The sequence below is a fragment of the Gavia stellata genome, chromosome 1, assembly GCF_030936135.1.
Source record: "Gavia stellata isolate bGavSte3 chromosome 1, bGavSte3.hap2, whole genome shotgun sequence".
Classification (NCBI taxonomy): Eukaryota; Metazoa; Chordata; class Aves; order Gaviiformes; family Gaviidae; genus Gavia; species Gavia stellata.
Genome location: NC_082594.1, coordinates 72,306,486 through 72,327,565, shown reverse-complemented (window position 1 = coordinate 72,327,565; position 21,080 = coordinate 72,306,486). Strand labels below are relative to the sequence as shown.

General features: G+C 42.1%; 1 protein-coding gene across 1 annotated transcript; it reads right to left on the bottom strand.

Moving 5' to 3' along the window:
• Positions 1-9,497: 9,497 nt before the first annotated feature.
• TXNDC9 (thioredoxin domain containing 9) lies at positions 9,498-20,076 on the bottom strand. Its single transcript, XM_059819943.1, has 5 exons — positions 20,013-20,076; positions 17,586-17,802; positions 15,184-15,302; positions 13,458-13,712; positions 9,498-11,046 (listed from the first exon to the last, which is right to left on the bottom strand). The coding sequence occupies exons 2-5, from the start codon at positions 17,772-17,774 to the stop codon at positions 10,929-10,931; spliced, it is 681 nt and encodes a 226-aa protein (XP_059675926.1). The 5' UTR covers positions 17,775-17,802; positions 20,013-20,076; the 3' UTR covers positions 9,498-10,928.
• Positions 20,077-21,080: the final 1,004 nt, after the last annotated feature.

Genomic DNA, 21,080 nt, shown 5'->3' with positions numbered 1-21,080 from the left:
TGCTCACACGGCCCCTCCTGAACACCTGTAGCATGTCTTTACGATAAGAAGGTACAGTACCTTTGCTTTAATTGTATAGGTGTTTGAAGTCTAATGTGCTACAGAGTGCACGCATCCTTTGTCCCTCTGTTCAAAAGGCAATGGGATTTTTGCTTGGCTTTTGGAAAAATGAGTTTTCAAAAATCAAGCAATATGACCCTCTCTGCTAAGAGCATGCAAGGCAAAGATTTTGCTGGTGAAATAACGCTTCTGCATTAATTCCTATGTGTGATAATGGCAGATAATCACTTTAGTAATAAATGCATCTGTTGTGCTTATAAATAAAATCCCAAAATGTCATCAGATAGTAGCTATCAACTGGAAGAAGCATTGACTGTACTTGCCTTGCTGGTGAGTGCATTTAAACTGAGCATTTTTTCAGCTTAAAAATGTTTCTTTTTCCCCAAGAGGGCTTCAAATACAAAACACACCACGAGTCTTGCAGGCAATCGTCACGCAACCCTGTTAACACTTGAAAATGCCTTATTGATTTTAATAATATGTGACCTTTTCTCTAGTCTGTATTTCTACTGCAAACCAAACTGCATGGATGCACAAACACAAATAGTCCATCGGTGTCATTGGAAAGACTCCCTTGTCTTGAGCGAGCTTATTCAGGCCAGCAAACACCCCCAGCTGGAGCTGGGTACATGCAGTAGCTCAGTTTGAGCTCTATGAGTGAGTATTTGCAAGCCTGGATCAATATAGCTTGACCCAATACCTGTTCATTCAATGGCAAATCCACATGGGGCCCCATCAAAGGCTACAGGCTGTAGCTTTTTCCACATGCAGAAAATTGCTATATTATAAAGTTTTAAGTTATCAGCCTTTTTTTTCCCTCCCACACAAAAATCACCACAGGCCTTAAATAGAAAGAGCGTAACAATCACAATATTGTCAAAATGCTAAATCAAAGCAAAATCAAGGCTTCTGGCTCTAAATAAATATTCAATGAGTGAATTCAGACTCACCTGTCTTCAACTGGCCTTCCTCTGAGGCAGGTCACTTGATGACTTTTATATATATGTGTATGAAAAGGTACCCACCCTATGGGCTTTGGAATGTTAATTCCTACCTAGTGTGATGACATTTGTTTTAAAGTACAATAAGTAATATATATTAAGAGCTTAGAACTCTATGATTCCTTTAATCCGAAGATTTGCACAAGTGGTAGTTAGTAAGACTCGGGAAAACTCTGTGAAAGGAAATAAATACTGGTTTTCCTCCATCAATAAGCACATAGATGCACCCTAAATGACTTGCAGAAAGCATTGCAGTGAATCAGTGGCAGAGGCCAGGCAAAAATCAGATCCCTGTCTAGTGCTCTCCTTGCTTTACATCTCAGATCAGTCTGGACACATTTGTGGAAGGCTTTTTGTCTCGTTTCCTCTATGATTTCAGATTGGCAAGCTTTTAATTGAGTATCATACTTCCATATGAATTCCAAAAAGGACAATTAAAGAAAAGCATCTCACTGCTTCATTGCTTGCAGCAAGCCTAATTCAGGAGGGTGACTTGAATACTTTGAGAGCAGAGGCATGGTCTGATCTTCAGATTTGGGGAGGCATGATGCTGCAGCTGAAATGAGGAGGAAGGGAACTGGTCCCTCAGCAGCTGAAGCCAGTGGGGCACATGGAGTCTGAAAGACTTGCACCTTGTGGCCAAAGACACTTTTCACGTATGTAAAACATCTGAGTCGCTTGGAGATGGAAAGGCGGTCTGGGGCGCCAGTGCATTTCAATCCTGTCCCCTTACCCACATTTTTCTCTTCCCAAGACTCTGCCCAGCATGCGTGGAGGCTAGGAAAGCAAGATTTTCTTCCAGGAGCTTTCTCTTTGTTATTTAATACATCACAAATTCATCTATTCCCATTGCTCTCTTTTGGGTTTGAGATGTGGCGGGTAGGAAACACAGTTTTGGCCAGATACTAATTACTGGGTTCAAAACCAAGCAATGGTTATTAGTCAGTAAAGCACAGGAGATGATCAAGTGGGCCTTGTCACCTTAAAAATCAATAAACACTAATAGATCCTGAGTTAGTATGAAGGAGGGAAACGTCACTGCAGAACCTAGCCCTATTGTTACGGAAGGGTTGGGATATGAATTAAGGTGGGTCTTAAGTATAAAACTCATTTATTTGGGTGAAACATGGAAATAATAGATATCTTTCCACAGATTACAACAAGGCTAGGCATTCATTCTTCATGTACAAACATGGTATCTTATTGCGGTATCTCAGACTAGACTACCACTTAATTATTTTACTGGGGTTTAACACTTTAAATAGTAAAAGGTAATGTTTGGCATAATGTAAGGTAAGAATCCATGTGGTGTCTTTGGAAATAACAAGTAGAAAATAGAAACATCGCATGTACAGTGTGGCTTTAATCCTTTCAAAAGGAAACAGTGACTGAATAAATGCTGGAGGGGAGGAAAGCCAGAAGAAATGAGTTGGGAAAAGGTCAGAGTGCACAGCTTGATGGCAACAAGCCTAGTAGATGTATTCGTTTGCCTTCTATAGAACAAGATAATCTATATTAGAAAGAGATGTGTTCTCTCAAATAGATGAAAATAATTTAGTATTAACATCCAATTACCTTTTATAAAAACAGTATCATGTTAGTGGTAATAAACTAGTGTTCCTCTGTCACTCTGTGTTCATGCTGATGACTCGGGACCTTTTTTAAAAGTAGCCTCTGACCTTAGGTAAGATTTCTTTCCTAATGCGTTGGGCACTTGCTGACGGTCCTGAAGGTACAGTTTTGAATTTAAATACTGTTTGTCTTTGCCATGTATTTTCTCTCTCATTTACTACCCATGTAATCATAGATTTTCTACATTTCACAGTACTGTCACATGAATTCTTAATGCGTACTCTGCATTGCATTGCTCTTTATTTACTCATTGAATGGTGGATGTTATGTTTTAAGTACAATTATTTTTATCTGTGCTGCTGTATGCTCTTAGGTCCCTGGGGCAGATTCCTTATATTCACACAATTTCCAGTATAAAGCCAAATAAGAAGATATTTTTTCAGCAGCATTATGAATGGGACTTCTTCTTGCTAAAAACCTCTTTATCCTCACAAAATTTGCTGACTGCCTTTTAGAGTGAATGCCGAAAGCAGGCAGCCTCTATGGAAACAAGGTTATGCTCAGATACATTGAACAGGGCAGGGCTCCAAGCTAGCGCACTTGTCCAAGGCGCTGTCCCATAAAGGGACCTGCACAATGTTAGAAAAACACGATCTTCTGCTCAAAGGTCTTTGTGGGGCTATAAACCCAGAGCATCAAATTCAGGTGAACCACTACATGGGAATGGGCTGCATCTGTCCCTAGTACAGCACAATTTTTCGTTTTTATGCTGGATTTAATTTGGAAAATTATGTCAAGAGTCAGATAAGGTCTACCTCTGACAGCTCATAACCCAACAGAAGGGATGTACACAGCTGTGATATGGTGCTACTTTTGATAGGCTGAAGAGGGGATGAGTTAGAAGGCATCTTTGTGTATATGACTAAAGCAGCTCTTTCTAAAAGGCTGGACTTCATAAAGAAATATCCAGGAATGCTCTGGGCTGATGTCCCTGAAAAGTGTTACCTTCTCTCATAATACTACCATACCTCTTTTCATATTTTTCTTTATTATTCTTGGTATTTTGTTTAGAAGCACAGGTTTTTTGATTCATATGATATTGCGACACCTATTTAGAAGGACAGCAAGTTGCTAGCCCTCATGCTTCATAGTAGGGAAAATATATGAAAGCGGTGGAAATACAATGTTATTATTAAATTAATATTAAAGAAAAAGGGCACAAATGTTATAATTAAAAATACCCAACCACCTTATAATTTTAAACTCCTTTTGCTGTTGTGTAATTTTTAAACATAAAGGATGCCAGTATGTCCTCCCCTTGTGTTGGATTTTGGTCAGCACAGCATGTGATTGGGAGGGAGGGGATGGAAAGTCAAGGAAAGAGGAGGAGTTCACTTATCAAATGGTATATGCATCTTCTTAAACTTAAGAAGCAGGAAAGCTTCCTGGTATTCACAGGGGCATCCTGGCAATAAGCTGCAGTCAGTGACCACAGACACGGTTTCCTCATGGTCTTTTGCTGACCTGAGCTAAGGGAGTACAGAGTGGGCAAAAAATGCTACCGGACAGAATAGCATTTTCCACTTGTTTTACATAAGCTAGAAAGGAGCACACCTGAGATCTAAAGCACACCAAGGTTCAATACCACCACTTCTTTCCTACTCACAGATTTTAACTTTTTTTTTTTTTCCCTCATGCCAAGTGCTCTACCAGGGTGAGGGTTTTTTCAAACCACTTAATGGAAATGTGATCAAAATGGAGCATCATTTTGAAAAGCATTATGTATTGCACATGCTATTCTCCTTCAGGTTGCAGGTTATAGCATCACGTTTCACTGGGTGGTGAGAATACTATCTAAAACTACCTGTAATAATACCCATACTAATTACTGTCTCTGTTGTGAGCTTCAACTCTGGTTTCATAACATCGGCAGGCAGATGCATTTCTCAGGTTGTTCCTTTTGTCTGGGATGTAATTATAGGTAACACCAGGTATTCACAGACTTTATAACTGCTTTATAGGGAAGCTGCCCACAACAGCTGACGCATATTGGATGCCTACCACTAACTGGCCAGTTAAAGATGCATCTGTAGCATCATCTCAAGCAAACCCTCTGGAGCTGTCTTTCCTAACTTTTAAAGGGATACAGACAGTTTAATAATTACATTTCCATAGATTTTCTTTTCTACATCTAGTATACCTGTAAGTAATGATAGCAAAGGGCTTCAAACTTGTAAGACATGAGGCTTTTAGTTTTCACTGTGTTCAGAAGTGAACAGGTGCTGAGGGCTGCAATCTCTTCCTTTATCTTGCCTTTCTGAAGAACGCAGGTGGGCATTGAAACGACATCCCACTCTGCACAAAGCATCTCTGTAACCATCATGTAAAATAACTAAGAGCAGAAGTGTTTATGAGGGAGGAAAAAAGTATTTTCCTTCTGTTCTCTACAACGAGACTTTGAGTTTTACTGTAGGAAAGGTGTTCTGGCAAAGAGGTCACTGGACTGGATCTTATGAGACCTCAGTTCACATCCCAGCTTAAAGGCAGATCTATCACCTAAAGCAAGTCATTTGAAGTTCGAGCCAGGAGAGGGTTTATGCTCATAGAGCACAAATCAAAACACTGTCACGCTCCAAAACTACGTTCCAAGTATTTGGCTGAGATGTACTTACACTCCTGTTTGAGTCTAAAGTGGCCCAGCTGGAAGAGCTTGGTCCTTACGTCCCTAAGTCTGGGCTCTGGACTCTGCATCCCAATGTCAAAAATCTCTGGATGAGTGGGAGTTTACAGCGCACACTCACACATTTACTCACAAAAAGTGGCTGCGATGCCCACTTTGTTTAAACCAGCCATGGCAGAAGCAAGACCAACCTTAGGAGATAACCTCACGAAGGCAAAAACCTACACTAACCTCCCTTTTCTGTAAACCACTTATGCCCCTCACCGAGACTAGATACATGTGTTCATTCTTCAGCCTGTTGAGGCCGTGTTACTGCACAGCAGAGAACACCAGAGTCACAGGGGAAGTTGGTGGGAAGACAAGAAAATAGCCCTACAGCCCCTGTAGGGACACAGTTGCATCAGCTTCATGTTCCTGAGATTGCCTTGGTGTTCCATATTGAACAGGGAGAGGGGGGAAAAAAAAATCAATGTCATATTTTGTAGTAAGTGTGGAAAATACACAAAGCACTGGGAACAGGGAGAAGAACCCCATCTCCTCTCAAATCCATAAGCTACAAAGTCACATTTTCTCTTGCTCCCTCTTTCCGGTCCCACAAGCCTGATGCTGTGCTGTAAAAAGCTTCAGAAGGGAGGGTGGAGAGGAATGCCGCACTTCGGTAAAACATTTTGTAGTCGCTCACTTTGGCAGTGCTCAGCAGCCTTCTGGATGCCTTGGATCCTGCCCCAGGGCACCACCCACTGGAGAGGAAACAGATGCACCTAATCCCAAAATCTGGATTCCAGGAAGAGACTGAAATTAGATCCTGGAGCACCTAATTCTTGATGTTCCTAGGTCCTTCAGCAGAGCTAGTCTTGTTTTAGTCTCCCACATACAAAATGAGGGTAGTACACTCCTGACTCAAAGGGATGTCCAACTAACACCCATTAATAATTAATTATTAACTTTACACATTAATCATGATAACTATTAGGAGCATTTATGTGTGCCTGGCATTCATGATACAAAGCATTGAGGCCTGTCAACATTTTAGAAACAAACAGGAAACAGTTTCAGACTTTTTTCTAGGGCAGCACACTAACAAAAGAAGTAATTAGCAAGGAGGAAGAAGATCAGGAAAGGAATTAATTTGGTTTTGTGTATTACAGTCACCTGCTTTTCATACAACGTCATCTTGGGAAAAGCCAATGGTTACTGAAGATTGCATGGTTTGTGAAGCAGATAAGTTAATTTTTAAACCTTTTTTTATAAGAGTCACATGTTGAAATCATACCACCAGGCAGACGATGTCTGAACAGGTTGTATTCAAAAAGGCAAAGTATATTAACACAGATTGAACACCGAACTGACACAGCTACATGGCTCCTGGATCAGCGGTGGTTTATTTTAGGCAGCTCAAGCCATGACTGTAATAGCTAATCCAAAAAATGTAGCCTTAGAATATGCACCTCATGGGATCTCTAAAAGCAAGTTTTCTTAACTAGTCCCTTTCCATCAACAAGCACCAAATATTGCTCAGTGCACATGCACTTAAAATTAATCCACCAAATTTGAACAAGATTTTTCTGTGTGGTGCTCTGGTCTCTTATGTTCTACTATAGCCAGTTTTATGTGTTAGCTTAAATTGATGAAGAAGGTATGGGCACATGTTCCCTTTTGCAGCATACGATACAGAATGATGCTCTCCAGGCGGACAGATAACAAGGAGCATCTGGGAGACTGGAATGTCTTGGATCACCACAATCATATTTGACAGGCTTAACACTGAAGGCTCCAAAGCATGATCCAAGAACAAAAGATCAGAGTAGACCTTCAGAGCAGTAATTTGCTCAAACATGGTGGAATGTATCTATCCTTTAAAGGGGGCTGAGGGGCACCATCCCTCTCAGAACAGTTCTAAAATGCTCTGCTGTAACATGAAGCACCCTCCGCTTCCAATGCCTAGAGAGGTTTTCCTTAAACTCTGGAGTGTAACCCTCACTCTCAAACTGTCGCATACAGCTGTTCTAAAGAGGCAGACAGATCAACCCACTACTGATAGAATTTTCCTTTAAAAAAGTGTAATACACAGCTATTGAATATGCAATGAGTACAAAAGCCATACTATTTCTGCATCAGCTTGTGCGTGTTTGTGTGTGTGTGTACGTGAGAGACAAAATGACAGCATCCCTCACACTGGGTTGAGGACACTGGCTTTACTCTTACATGGAAGGCAAAGGGCTTGTTTTAGAAACCATACTGTTCAAAGCCCAAATTTTCTATAGAAATTTCTGTAGAAACGTATTCCTTTTAGAATTTCTAGACAGAAAGTATCACAATGTGGATTACTTGGAACCGAGGACTGGAAGGCATCAATGCATCTTTCGAGTTGGCCTCCCTCAATGACCCCTATGACACTTGCGGGCAGCCCAACCTACTAATGGGGTCTGAGAGCAGCTGCTCAGTTGTTGCCCTCTCCGGAGTTTGTATCTCAAGCCATCTCTTTCAGGGATTAGACTTCTTCACACTTCCCAAATGCCAAAGCTCAACTCAGCGCTTAACTTCTAGGTAGATTTCTTGAGCAGACCATGACAAGCGTAACGTGGGATCAATCAGCAATCAAAGAGTGCCCAGTCAAGTCAAAAAAATCTAGCATTAAGAGCTGAACAACACAGTCCTTGTTTGGTTATTATTGTCTCCATGCATTTTTTTAATGATTACTTCATGCAAGCATCAAGCACAGACTTAAGCAGTAATCATTACTAAAGTTACATGCTGAGTTCATGCATAAGCCCCATAACTTCAAAAGCTATGTGTGAACATTTCTCATCCCTTTATTGTATAATACCCTTTCATGGCTAACACATGCCAGACCAGGTACCATTTTGTGATTAGTCTAGGCTCAGGAACCTTATTTAGTCATGTCCTTACATCTACAATCTGTCTGCTATAAGCAATTAATCACATGCAACCTACATCCTTTCTAGATATTGCGTATCATCATCATAATCTTCTCATCTATCAGCCATATTGCCACTAGATCACTGTTGACAAAGTGAAGCTTTGTGCTTTTCAAGTCCGTACAGCTGACATTTGTTTGAGTTGGTGTTCTCTATATTGTTTACACTTCTAGCTTGCTGGCCCAGGTCTTATTATCATGGACACTTCATTATTTAATCTGCACTGCAAAGTCACGGAGCTCTACCATAGAATAATAATTTGTTCCTCACTACTCAAACTAGAAGAACTTTCCAGTTCTTAAAGAACTTTTAAGTTTCAGCCAAAACAAAATTCTTGGGTTTTGATTGTTCATCTCAAAGTAATATGCAGATCAAGAATGGAGATCTTACCAAGAGGACTGTTCAATGACACGTTTTAATCTTCATTCAAGACAGAAAATGCAGAAAGCAGACATGAAAGTAAAGACTTGAAGCAGACAGATCTATGAGACTGCTACTTCAAAATAGATTTAAACTTGTTAGTACAAACAGTCTCAACTTCCCCTTTTACCTAAACCACACATTCCTACAAACTCCTTGTATCAGCACTGGAGTGCGTGTGGCCATATGACAAGTCAGATGAAGGAAGAGGTCCAACTGAAGATTAACCTCGGAAAAAATCAGCAGCTTGAAGTGACATGAAACCACAGACTCTGGCTAGGATATCCATTGAGTTTGTAATGGGGCTATTCACACACGGAACTGAATAACCTCTAACAATGCACCATGCTGGAATCCTGACAAGCCCACATGTGTTTCCACACAGCATGCAACTACGTTAGACATGATTTTGTATTTCCACAGCCTATTCAACATAATTAGGACTCAGAGACGAGTCCTGCTAAGGCACTCTTAAAAACACTGTTGGAACATTGGTTTCCTAAATTAAATTTCATGCAACTGGATGAAAAACAAAACAACAAAAAACCAAAAAAACCCAAACTAGCACTTTCTAGTGGATTGGGAGAGTTTGTGCATTAAAAAGATCAACTCAAAGCAAGTCTACTTTATGCTTCTAGTAGTTTAACGGGCAGCTGTGTACATCTTAAGCCATTTCAAAGTAATGTCATAATGTTAGACAGAACTGTATGTAGTTTGCCAGAAATCTAGAAAGAGCACATGCAACTTTCTGATGGACCTTATTAAAAGACAAAAATAACCCACAGCACCTAGACCACCTTATTTGAAAGGATGCAAAAGTCAACATTAGAATTAAAATAATTTTATTTCAATGTACATGAACAGAAATAAAATATAGTATTTTTAAACTTACTTACAGAGATATATTGCTGGGCTGGCCCAATCACAAGTGTTCTCTGCTACAAGGCAGCATGACTAGACCCAGTTCACTGCTTTTTGGACCAACCGGATTCCAAGTACCACCTCAAAAGGGTCCTTCAGCACACAGCAAACTATTTTTTTTTTTAAATGAAAAGAAAACTCATCAACTCTTCACCTAGCCAGACAGAAATTTTACATTGTGTTCCAAGGAAGATCTCCCTTGAAAATTCTGTCCATTACTGAAGAAAAGTACACAGTATGCGGCACTATATCTAAACTTAACAGATCAAGGTCTCTCCCAAATACTTTTCTCTATTCTACTCTCTTGTACAAAGCATCTGCTATAAAATCCACACATTCAAAACCACAGAATTATACAAACCTGTGAACAAGGCTGTTTTCAATATGCTTGCTGCTATGTGCTATTACCCGCTGTATCTGCTTTAACATGCAGCGTACATAGATGGTAAAAGGGCATTTCTCTTGACCATCTATTTCAGAATTCACAGAAGTTACGACTGTTTTTACAACTTACAGTGCAATGTAGTTAAGTTATTCAATGTCATGATATGGCACCATAAAATAAGCAATCATTTGTTAAAACGCACAATTCCTTTACTAATAGTTTTGTGGTGCTTTACTGATAATATAAGTAATAATAAATTTGAAAAGACAACTGGAAGAGGAACTGATCAGGAAAAATCTTTTAAAAAAGTATCTATCATCTCCTTTAATAAAGAAAATCAGAAAAAAAACTGGAACTGTCAGATTCAAGGAAAAAATAGGAAGTAGTTCTTCACACAACACAGTTAAACTGTGGACCCCTTGCCATATGATGTGGATGCTAGGGTACTATGAGGATTTAAAGAGATTTTTCTTCCATGATTTTAACCAGCAAATGCTCTCAGATACAGAGTTCCCCAAGCCACAGATTGCTTAAAGTATATTCTGGGGAAGCATTGCTGTCTGCTCACGCTGTTTTTACTCTTCCTTGTGCATCTGCTTTCGGCCACTGAGACTGGATGCTGGGCCAGAGGGACCTTTGGTCTGTCTTAGTATGGTTGTTTCTAACAGTTACTTCAAAACATTTCATAAACTTATACTTAAGACAAAGTTCATCATTTGCCACGTTATTTAGTTAGAAGAACTCAGATTTTTTAATTACAAATGACTTCCAAAAGAGGAAAAAAAAAATATTTAAGCTTTTTTCTGCTATGACTCAGTTGTATAAAACTGTATAGAAAAATGAGCATTATGTGCAGATGTAATGAAAAGCAGTAAGCTTTATAAAAACCATTCTTATAAATGTACCAAGCATAAACAAAAGATGATTTACAAATACAATTAGCTGTTCTTCTAGTCTTCATCAGAATCTGAATCATATTTCTTTCCTCTGATGGTCTTCTTATCCAACTTCGTAAAGCTTGTTCCAAATTTCTTTTGACTTTGAAAAGGTGGGTCCATCAAGTTTCCACTAAAGGAAAAGAGTAAGACATGTTGATTAAAGCCGTATTCATGCAGACAGTAAGTAGCATCTCTAATTACCTGTTTCTCCAGGAAAACATAGTAAGAGAACACAACCCCTAATCCCTAAAGCCACCCTAAGTAGCATTGCTGGGTTGCTAGCATAGCACCTCCTGCATTGCTGTGTTGCTAGCATAGTACCTCCTGGACAAAATGGCCTGGATAACTGTAGTTAAGACAGGAGTGTGAGTGTAAACAGCACCTGTAAGTGGAGCTCTAGAGAAATACTATCTGAAAGGGCTTTTGCTGCAAACTGATCATGCTAAAGACAACCATCTGTCAGATTAAACAGTAACCAGGGAATCACAGAGAGACTTTTCAAAACAAATGGGGAGCCAGAAGTACCAAAGAAGCTAAAACTTTGTAACAGGGACCTTGAATAGAAACAGATGAAGTCAAAACTGGGTTTTGTATTGCCAGAAGTCACCTTGTATTATCTCTGCCTAGGCCAGACAGAGCAGCTTCCCCATCAGACAACTGCACTCCATTTAGGGGAGAATGGAAAGACTCACGCCTCAGTGTGCATATATGACCGTGTGAGGGCTTCCTTACCAGCGTGTGGGTCCATGGGTTGTTGGGAACAGTAGGGGCTCACATAAAGCTGGAGCATCCACATGTCCTACAGCGGGAATGCGCAAGGAGGGGAATCCCCTCCCCTTGCTCAGAAAAGGGTGTGCATGCTTTCACTCACATGACCTGTCAGGGGTTTCATCTAAGTGTCAGTGAGTGAGCAAGCAATTAGAACCTTCTGGAATTAGCTATAGAAGGGTGTTTAGAAATTTGTAGGTATTAACATTTTGTAAATAACATTTTGCAGATATTGACCCTAAATGTACAGTTCACTGATTGCTAGTTAATTACACGTCAGTAGTAAGTCAATACACCACTTGAATCCTGATTTTGGTCAAACAATGTGACCTGAATAGTTCCTTCCCCTAAATACAGTATAGCCTTTCACTATCTGCTATCCCACAGGTTGAAGGAAAAGAACTGTTTCTAGGCTCTGAGGAGGACTATCTCCTTTTCAAGAACTCCAGAGAGCAGGACATAACATTCAGAGCAGTGTGGAAATGCAACAGTTGTACATAAATGGATGTCTCCTGGAATGGATCTCCCAGGCTGTGCAGATATCGTGGCTCACTTTGCAAAGCCAGGGTACCAAACTCAGGATCTGGCAAAATGAACAAAGAATGAAACAACTCCCCCACTCCACAAGGAGCTAAGAGTAGAATACACAGTAATCTACTAGAACACTAGTAGAGTCAAGTAGGAAGTAAAATTGTGCCGTAAGCCAATGTACTAAAATTTAGGAAATTCAATGCAGCTTGGTACAACTCCATTGAAAGATTCCTTCCATAAAAGGCTGTTGCTGTCTAGATTATATAACCAAGCTGCCTTTCACTCCTCTGTGTATTTGCTTGTTACTGAACTGGGAAGTGGGTATTGCCACTTGTTCTGAACTACAAATTTCCATTTCAGTCATTTTATCTTAAGTTCAACAGCTACTAAGCTAAATTGAACAGTAGTTTATTTGCCTTTAAGATACAACAATACTTCTTGCCAAAATGTGGAAATTAGACATTGAAATAAATTCAGATAATGAAGTTTAAAATTAAAAGAAAGCCAAAGATACTCAAAACAAAAGAGCAAAATTAACCTAAAAAGATAAAGATGATGTTTGAGCCACAGTGGAAAGCAAAGCAGAAAGTTCTGGTAAATGATTCTCCTGTAAAGTTAGGCTGTTGTGGTGACAGTTATCTTCTACTGCCTTCTATCCTGTAGTTTTAAATGTGGCATTTATGATGATTATATTGTACTGCTACACAGATAATTTATATGCACTTCTGCTACTTATTTTCACTTTCTGTACTGCTCATTGGAAAAACAACATTCATGTACATAATATGGACTAAGATGCAGTTTAAGGATGACTTGCTGAGTTTCCTCTGAAGTGGATTAAAAATGCTCAAACTTTACTGCATTGCAACTGTGACATCTTGCAACCGTGACATCTAAGCTCTATAGCTGATTTAAAAAGGATTACATTAGATGCATGACTCTGAGAGGCCATATCAAAGCAGTGTAGCTACTCCACACCTCACGGCAAGAATTCTGTTTATTACTGTACAAAAAGGACAATGTAACGCTCATTATAATGTCTCAATACTTTGCTAAAGAGCTACTCTCTTCTTTCCCTTGCTGAAGTACACAGATTAAATAACTGGATTAAACTCCCACGTGTCTTAAGCATACAACAAACATATCAGTCAAAGTTACAAATTTTTACAGATTCTCCTGTCTGCAAGCATGTTCTCCTTACACTGTATCTGAAAATAAAACAATCACAAAACAATTAATTACCTGTAATTAATTACACCTGCACAGCCTAATCTCCATTCTAAGGTCTCTGTAGTGAAGTCATCAGTGTTACCAAGATCAGTAAAGCCCACGACATAGTCTTGTGTTTTTCCATCTTTTACTAGGGCTAGAGTGGGAATTACTTTGATGCGCAGTCTCTCGCACAAGAAAGGAGATTTTTCAGCATTTAATTTCAAGAATTTTGTCTCAACATGCTTTTTTGCCAATACAGTCAAATGTTTGTCCATTATTTGGCACCTGTGAAAAAAACCCAAAATATATAAAGTGTTAGAATCAATAAGCTGAAAAACATGTATTTTAAACTTTCTCTAAAAAGAACAGTAAAGAGCTAGTTCTATCATGCTAATTCCTCAGATATGACCTTTGTAATTAAGAATTTAGCTTCAACAGAAACTGTTTCAAAGGTAGCTGGATTTAATGACTAACAGAGTAACAGCCTGGAGCACCTTTATTGCAGAATTACACCATCCATTTCTCTTATTTCTTCCTAATTACTCCTACATACGCTTGAAAGCCTTTCTCATTTCTTGAGGCCTGCATTTACTGATGAAATTTCCCTCTGACTTTTATTCTTCCTGCTCTAGCTTCACTGTCTGTCAGCTGGAAAAATTTCTCTATAACAAACTTCACATCTTCAGAAGAGTTCAACATGTTACAGCGTTTTGTTTTTTTCCAGTCACTAACTCCACAACTGAGATGCAGTAACTCACCGTACAGGAAAAAAAAAAAGTGATTTCCACAGACTGCTTCAGTAGTGCTATAGGCAAAAATACTTCACTTTTCTGTTGCAATGGAACTGGAGCAACATACAATTATTGTTTCTCAGCTAAGGGACAGTAACATGAACTGCTCAAAACACTTGTCAGATGGCAGAGATTTGTGAACTTGTCACCTGCAATCTCAACTTTCTGAACTGTCTTCTTTAAGTAGTTTGGCTTAGCTGCACGAACTCTGTGATGTGTCTGTCCTTCAACTCAAGAGGAAGGCAGAGTAGATCAAAAAGCTGGAGTGGGCAAGGATGAAAGCAACTTGATATTGTGGCTGGTAAACCTGACACACTAGCTTCAAGTTGGTTGTCAGCACAACACATTTTACAAAGAACTTTCTCTAAAGCTCCTTCTCCTGTCTGAGGCTACAGACTTTGTTGGTTCAAGAAACAAGAACCAAACAACCCAAACCTGTTCTAAGCTACTTTATTTGCAGAGACAGTCCTTCAACTTCTTTGAGTAAAAGCTAGCCAAACACAACTACTTCAGGTATTTCTGAAATTTAAACGTTTAACTTAGAAAATGTAGGACACAGATACCTCACTGCATAATCCAGCTTTGACTTCTTTCAATTTCTCACATTGAGGTTGTTTCAGTTTATATTCTATAAGCTAGAGAGAACATAAGACCTTGGGGGAGGGGGTGGGGGGGAAGCCAACCAACCAAAAATAGGACAACTGGCTCCTCCTTCAACAAACTACTTTGCAACTGCATTTGAACAGAAGACGTTGAGACAGACCTACAGAAGACACTGGAATGGAAAAAAAAAAAAATGAAAAAAATCAAATGTCTTGAGAAGGGAGGAAGATTTGGAAGATGAAGGAATTTGAATACTTCTAAAAATGCCTATTTATTTGTGGGATTTGAAAGAACAAAAGAACGTCTGTTTTTGCAGACATCTATAAACAAAAGGTTTCTTGAGCATAGCTTATTTACTATACCTGAAAGTTGTATCTCTATAGAAATGGCAGACCACGTTTTTACTTTCTTTGACTTCTTGGAAAAAGTCTCTCTCACTTGGGATTTCTCTGTATTCTCCATGTCCTTTTGAAAGCCACTCCTTTTGGAAAACATAAAAGGAAATAATTAGTATGGAGTTTGTTAGTCCTGCACCTGTCATACAAGCTCTACAGCTTTTAAGAAAAATGAAAGAGGGGGCCTGTAGTGGAAACCCATTTCATACCGTAATAGAAGGAGAAACAAATTACTTCCCCCCTTTAGTTCTGTTTTGAAAATACGCAAATGCCATTAGGCTAGACAATACTTTTGGGTTGCCTCTTTCTCAACAACAGCTAGGTGGTTGAGCAGTAAAACTACCTTACTTATTTGGAAATACAAATCTTGTACAGAGCTACAAAAATTTCTGCAGTGCAGCCTCTCAGTAAGACTAGACCAGTTCAAAGAGAACACCAACGACAGAAAATTCTCAGCATTTGAAAATTACTAATTGACAGCTTGGGCTACTCTCTCTAAAATGTTTTTGTACACTCAAAGAGCTCTTGTCTAAAACTCATTCAAGTCATTACATGTATTAAAATGGATTGTTCTTGTTTTTCCCTCTATGAAAAAATCAGTGAGAAAAAAGCCTACCAACTCACCTGCAATAGATGATGTTTATCAAATATACACTGAAGGTATTTTAATGTGAGCCAGGGTTCCAGAAAACCACTCAGAAAACACATGCATACCATTAGTCACAAAATGTATGGAGAAACAGAATTTCACAAGCTAAAATTTACAGGGAACTTCAAAAACTGCCTAATTAAGTGTGCTAACAGTTTCAAAAAAGCTAATTTTCTACATTTTCAACAAATGTACTTAAGAAAAAATCCTAGCTTCTACAATACTAAAAGTTAATTGTAGTGTATTAAAACAAGTACAGACTAAGCTGAATGATTAGAAGCAGGGCAGTATGACAGAACTTGACAAAAAACTTTAGCTTCCAGCGGGGGGGAAAAAGAATTTAGATAAATCACTGTTCTTGATCTTACAGTTTTGTCTTAGCAGAGTGTGGGGGTGAAAGGTTTCCAAGCAAACCAAAAATATCATGTAAGCTAAATTAGGATAGAACAAAGAATTTCCTGGACATTGTACACATTAAAAATGCATAGAAGTATGAGCACATGTAGAAGTCATCATGATGCAAACCAAGAACTGACTTATCCTTCAACAGTGGGTATGCATTAATTCCCCTCTGCATAATCCTATTCCAGAATAGTGTGGCAGCTTGCTCCTTTTACTGAGTAGTATCCTACTTCAAATTTGCATTTGAAAATGCATGAGAACAGTGACTTAACATCAACTGACATGAACAAGTTTTCACATAAGAACTAGCACATGTTCACATCCAAGAACATCCAAGTGTTATGACTTCCGAAAAAGTAAAGCACTAGAATGAAAATATAAACTGATCTCCTGAAGACAAGCAAATAGCGTCCCACTTTTTCTACTTCCGTGTTCAGACAATCAAAGGCGCTAACACCGCCTGTTCTCCAGCATCCCAACCGTGCCATGACATTTTACTGCATTCCTGTTTCAAAGCATGGCATTAGCTTTCATGGGTTCCACCACAGCCAGAGCATCTCCTTTCAACCCAGTCACCTTCCCCACAACCCAGTCTATTTCTTTGTTTAGGGTTGCTTAGATGGAGTAAGCTAAGAAACCTATGGCTTCCCTATTTACAGTTCAGGTCTCACACCATATGTTACCAAAACTTTGGTGAGAACTATGTTCAAAGAGACTTTTTGGGGAGCACAAAGACCACAATTTAGCGTGAGGTATTAGGGACCAAAGCAGAATTTCTTTCCTGCAAGAAGAAATGAGCAGTCATACAAAGACAACATTTCATTGGGTTAGAAGGAAGGGGACAAATGATTCCACCCTAGGAACAAGGAAAGATCCTGTATCATTCTTCTACAAAATACCTTAAGAGAGGAGCATGCATCACTTGCATGCCATAACTAACAATCTGCAGAATTCAGAAGCTTAAGAAGCCAAAAGGCTTATGATTAGGTTGCCTAAAAGGCTTATGCTTCCAGATAGCAATGTTCAGCGAACACAGACACACTCAAATGTTTATACAAGACTCTTTATCCTATCCTTATTGTAAACAATCACAGAGGTTCTTCTCTCCTGTTAAAAACCACAAAGCACGCACACATGGACAGACACTCGCTTTCCTGGATAATTTAAAATTATTAAGTACTGAAAGGTGAGGAAGAAGAAAAAAACCCCAAACACAAACAACCCCATAACACTTAGTTCACGTGTACAATTTCCCTAGGATTTCCAAGAAGTCTGTTACACTGTACACATCAAGAGTCTATATTACTACAGGAATTACTTGTTTCTGCTGCTGGGCCTTTTTTAGTGCCTCAAGCCTCCTTTGTTTAAGGCATTCCAATTCATCTTCATCCATTTGGTCCAGCTTCTGTATTTCAGCATCCAGATGTTCTTCCACAACCTTGGTAGTCTGAAGTATTTCATTCTCCAGAACTTTTTGAAGTATTTCAACAGAGGTATCAGCAGCCATCTTTAACTAGAAAGCGATCTCTTCAGAGCTGTGGAAATAGTGATACATGGAATTAACATTTATACAAACACTTAATTAAAAGCCTGACCTCTCTTACTTGCAGTTCACATTGTAGAGAAACAAAATGCTATGCTACTTGAAGATAACAGTAGATAGTTCTTTTCTATATTGCAACCAGCTTTGGAGAATACTTTCGCAATAAACACGGATGGCAGCAAAGACACCAGCCAAGTCCTATTCCCTCAATCCTGAAGGCAGCTGTTGAAAGTGCACAGGAACCTGAAATTACTTGTCAATATAAAGAAGTAAAATTCACCAGTTCCAAAGGAACACTCATCCTAAGCCAGATCCATGTACCTTTAATAAGTATTCTGAAACTAGAAGATGCAATTGGAAAGCTCCAAGCTGCTGGGAGAAGGTGTAAGATGTCTCAGAAAAAGTCTAAGCAATGCTCAGAATATAAGTTTCTGCCAGCAGTTTAAATGCTTTAAGTACCTGATGCATATTAACATATTTAAATCTGAATTAACACTGATCTCCTCAGCTAAAAGAAAAACAAGGTGCTCAATAGCAAACGCTTTAGGCCAATACACTGCTTCAATTAGTACACGAAAACTACGATTGCAAACACCACCCTATGGCAACCAGGGAAAGGATTTAAAAACCCCCAACAACCACTACCTAATTGCTGTGTGAAAAAACACAGCTAAAACAATTTTCTGTAAAGTTCTCCCTGCCCAAACACTTCAAAAGACACAAAATACTAAGATTGGGGTGCATGAAGAGCTGGGGCAACATAATTGATTGTTCTCCCCAATAAACTTACACTACAAAAAACTATCACTGTAACGAATGACAGTTTTGAAAAGGGGACAGTGCACAGTCACCCTAATCAGATTCTCAACCTGCAGGCCACAGATCTGACGCACTGAATTTGGGTTCCAGAGTACTTTTGGCTGTATTTCAAAATAGGCAAACTACCAGTGCCATTGGCTTCGTAAACACCTTGCATACAGAGGCAAGAAAGCATTTTAAGTAGCGATGGGCAAAGTACCACCATCACGGCAGCACTCCGAGTGTAATGCCACATCAGCTGTGGCAAGTGTGCTGCCACACTCCACACGGGTCACAGCCACACTTGCTCTGACCTGCAGCACCTTGTCTTGAGACCCTCTCCCCGAAGCTCCTAACTACAAAGCCTCTCCGTTAGTGTTTTCCATCCCCCTTTCTTGTATTTCCAGAGGAAATGAGAACCTTGCTAGCGCAGATCAGAGGCCACGAGGTCCTCAGGAGAGGGAGGGAACCCTGCTTAGCTGGGGCAAAGGAGGTCTTATCCCTTATTTCCTTCCCTACAGAAAGGAAAACGGAAAACCAACCCCAGCCAGTCCCCACCACTGCCCGAGGTCCCCAGAGGGCTCCCGGCTCCCCAGGCCGCGGAAGCCGGGGTGCCAACAAGCGTCTCCTACGCAGCAGGGGGCCTGCGCCAAGGCCCGCTCCCGGGGGACTCAGCACCGCCGACGGGGCCGCGCCCTGCCCGCTCCGCCAGGGAGGGGCGCTGGGGGCCCGGCCGACACCGCCCTCCGGAGACCGCCCGCAGCGGGGCCGAGGGGCGCCGCCGGCTGCGGGGCGAGGGGGGCCGGCACACGGCAGGACACGGCGCAGGCGCCGCGCGCCTCCGCGGGGCCGTTACACACAACGGTCGCTCGCCCGCCCGTCCGCGCACCCACCCAGCTCCTGACGAGGTCTCCAGGGAAAGCCTCACCCTCCCCCGGCCACGGTGCCGGCCGCGCTGCCCCACCACAAACAGACGAAGCCCCAGCGCACAACCGCCACTCACCCCTCCGCTCCGCGCCACGCCCGCCCGCGCCTCTCCCCGCCACGCCCGCCGGCCGCACCCCTCCAGCGTCTCGCGAGAGCCAGGGCGTGGTCGCTGTCGCGTGCGCGCGCGCGCACGCTGAGCTCCCCGCGGCGCTCACTGGCCTGGGCGGCGGGCGCGCCCCTGCGGCGGCCGGCGCCCAGTGCGCATGCGTCGCGCCGGTGAGGGAGTTGCACCTGCGTGCAGCAGCCAGGAGGGCGAGCATGTGTCTGCCCCGCGGGAGGGGCGGGGCTCACCCACGGCCGCTCCCTTTCCGCGCCGGAGCTCCGCCCCGCGGGGACTACCTCAGCTGGGACGCGCTGCCCACCCACGTCCCGTCCCTCTACCGCGCGCCTCCCGGCATGCGCAGTGGCTTTCTTCACCTTTCCCTCCCCTGACCCGCCGAATGGACGCGTCTGGGGTGCAGCACGGCTCCCCGGGCGCGCAGAAGCGGGGCCGCCCGAGGCTGATGGCCTCCGCCGCCGCGCTGCTCTGGGCGGGGCTTGGCCGCGAGTGGGCGTGTCCTGAGCCCGTCCCTTCCCTCACCTCAGCGTGCGACCACTGGAGGGCGGGTGCGCGGCGGCGGGCCGCTGTGACGGCCGCCGGCGGGAGCTGGGAGGGCCCGCCGCCTTTCTGGGAGACTCCTCCTTGGGGCTGGGCGTGTGAGGCTAAGGCCGAGCCCCCGCAGGGAATCGGGGCGCGGCGGGGGCGTAACGGCCGGGAGCCGCGGGGCTGGGCCGCTCGAGCGACGCCGTGAGGTAAGGGCGGCCCGCGCGGCGCCTCGGCGAGGGCAGGCGGGGCTGGCAGCGGGTGGGCGCCGGGCTGCGGCGTGGCTCGCCCGGACCGCTCCGGCAGTCTTGTTGAGAAGACGGCTCTGTTGGAGTAGCCGGGGCTTGTGGTCTCTTTGCTCGTCTTGCAAGTGCGCTAGAAGATCCCCGGGTTTAAATAATGGGATATTAAAGTGTGTTTTGAAAAAAAACCAGTGTTCTGCTTTCTTGTTTCCTGGAAATCTAAGTCCCCGCTACTGAAGTATGCTGATGAGGAAGGTGGGGCGGGAAGATAAACTTCGCCTTATCTGCAGTCCGCTGGGAGCCTGGGCGGGGGGGGGCTGATAAGGAGTTGTAGCTGTATAAAGGCAGAGAGGAGTAGGAAGGGAAGGTTGGAGGGAGTGATGCAACATGGAGGTGGTGATCCTGAGGCCGAAAAGATGAAGAGAACCGTGAGGCTTGCTCTGTCTGCAAAAGGAATTATTGTAACGGGGTGATGGCGACAACAGAAAACGTGCAGCTCTCAAAGAATATTAAATAGTGTGATGTCTATGACCACTGTTTGTCCTGCTCCATGTTGCTTTGCTCTTGAGAAACGTGGCTAGGAGGAGATGGGGTTGCGCCTGAGAGCTCCTCTGCCATAATAGATGGTGTTTGCTGTCTAAATTCCCTGCCATATTTCTG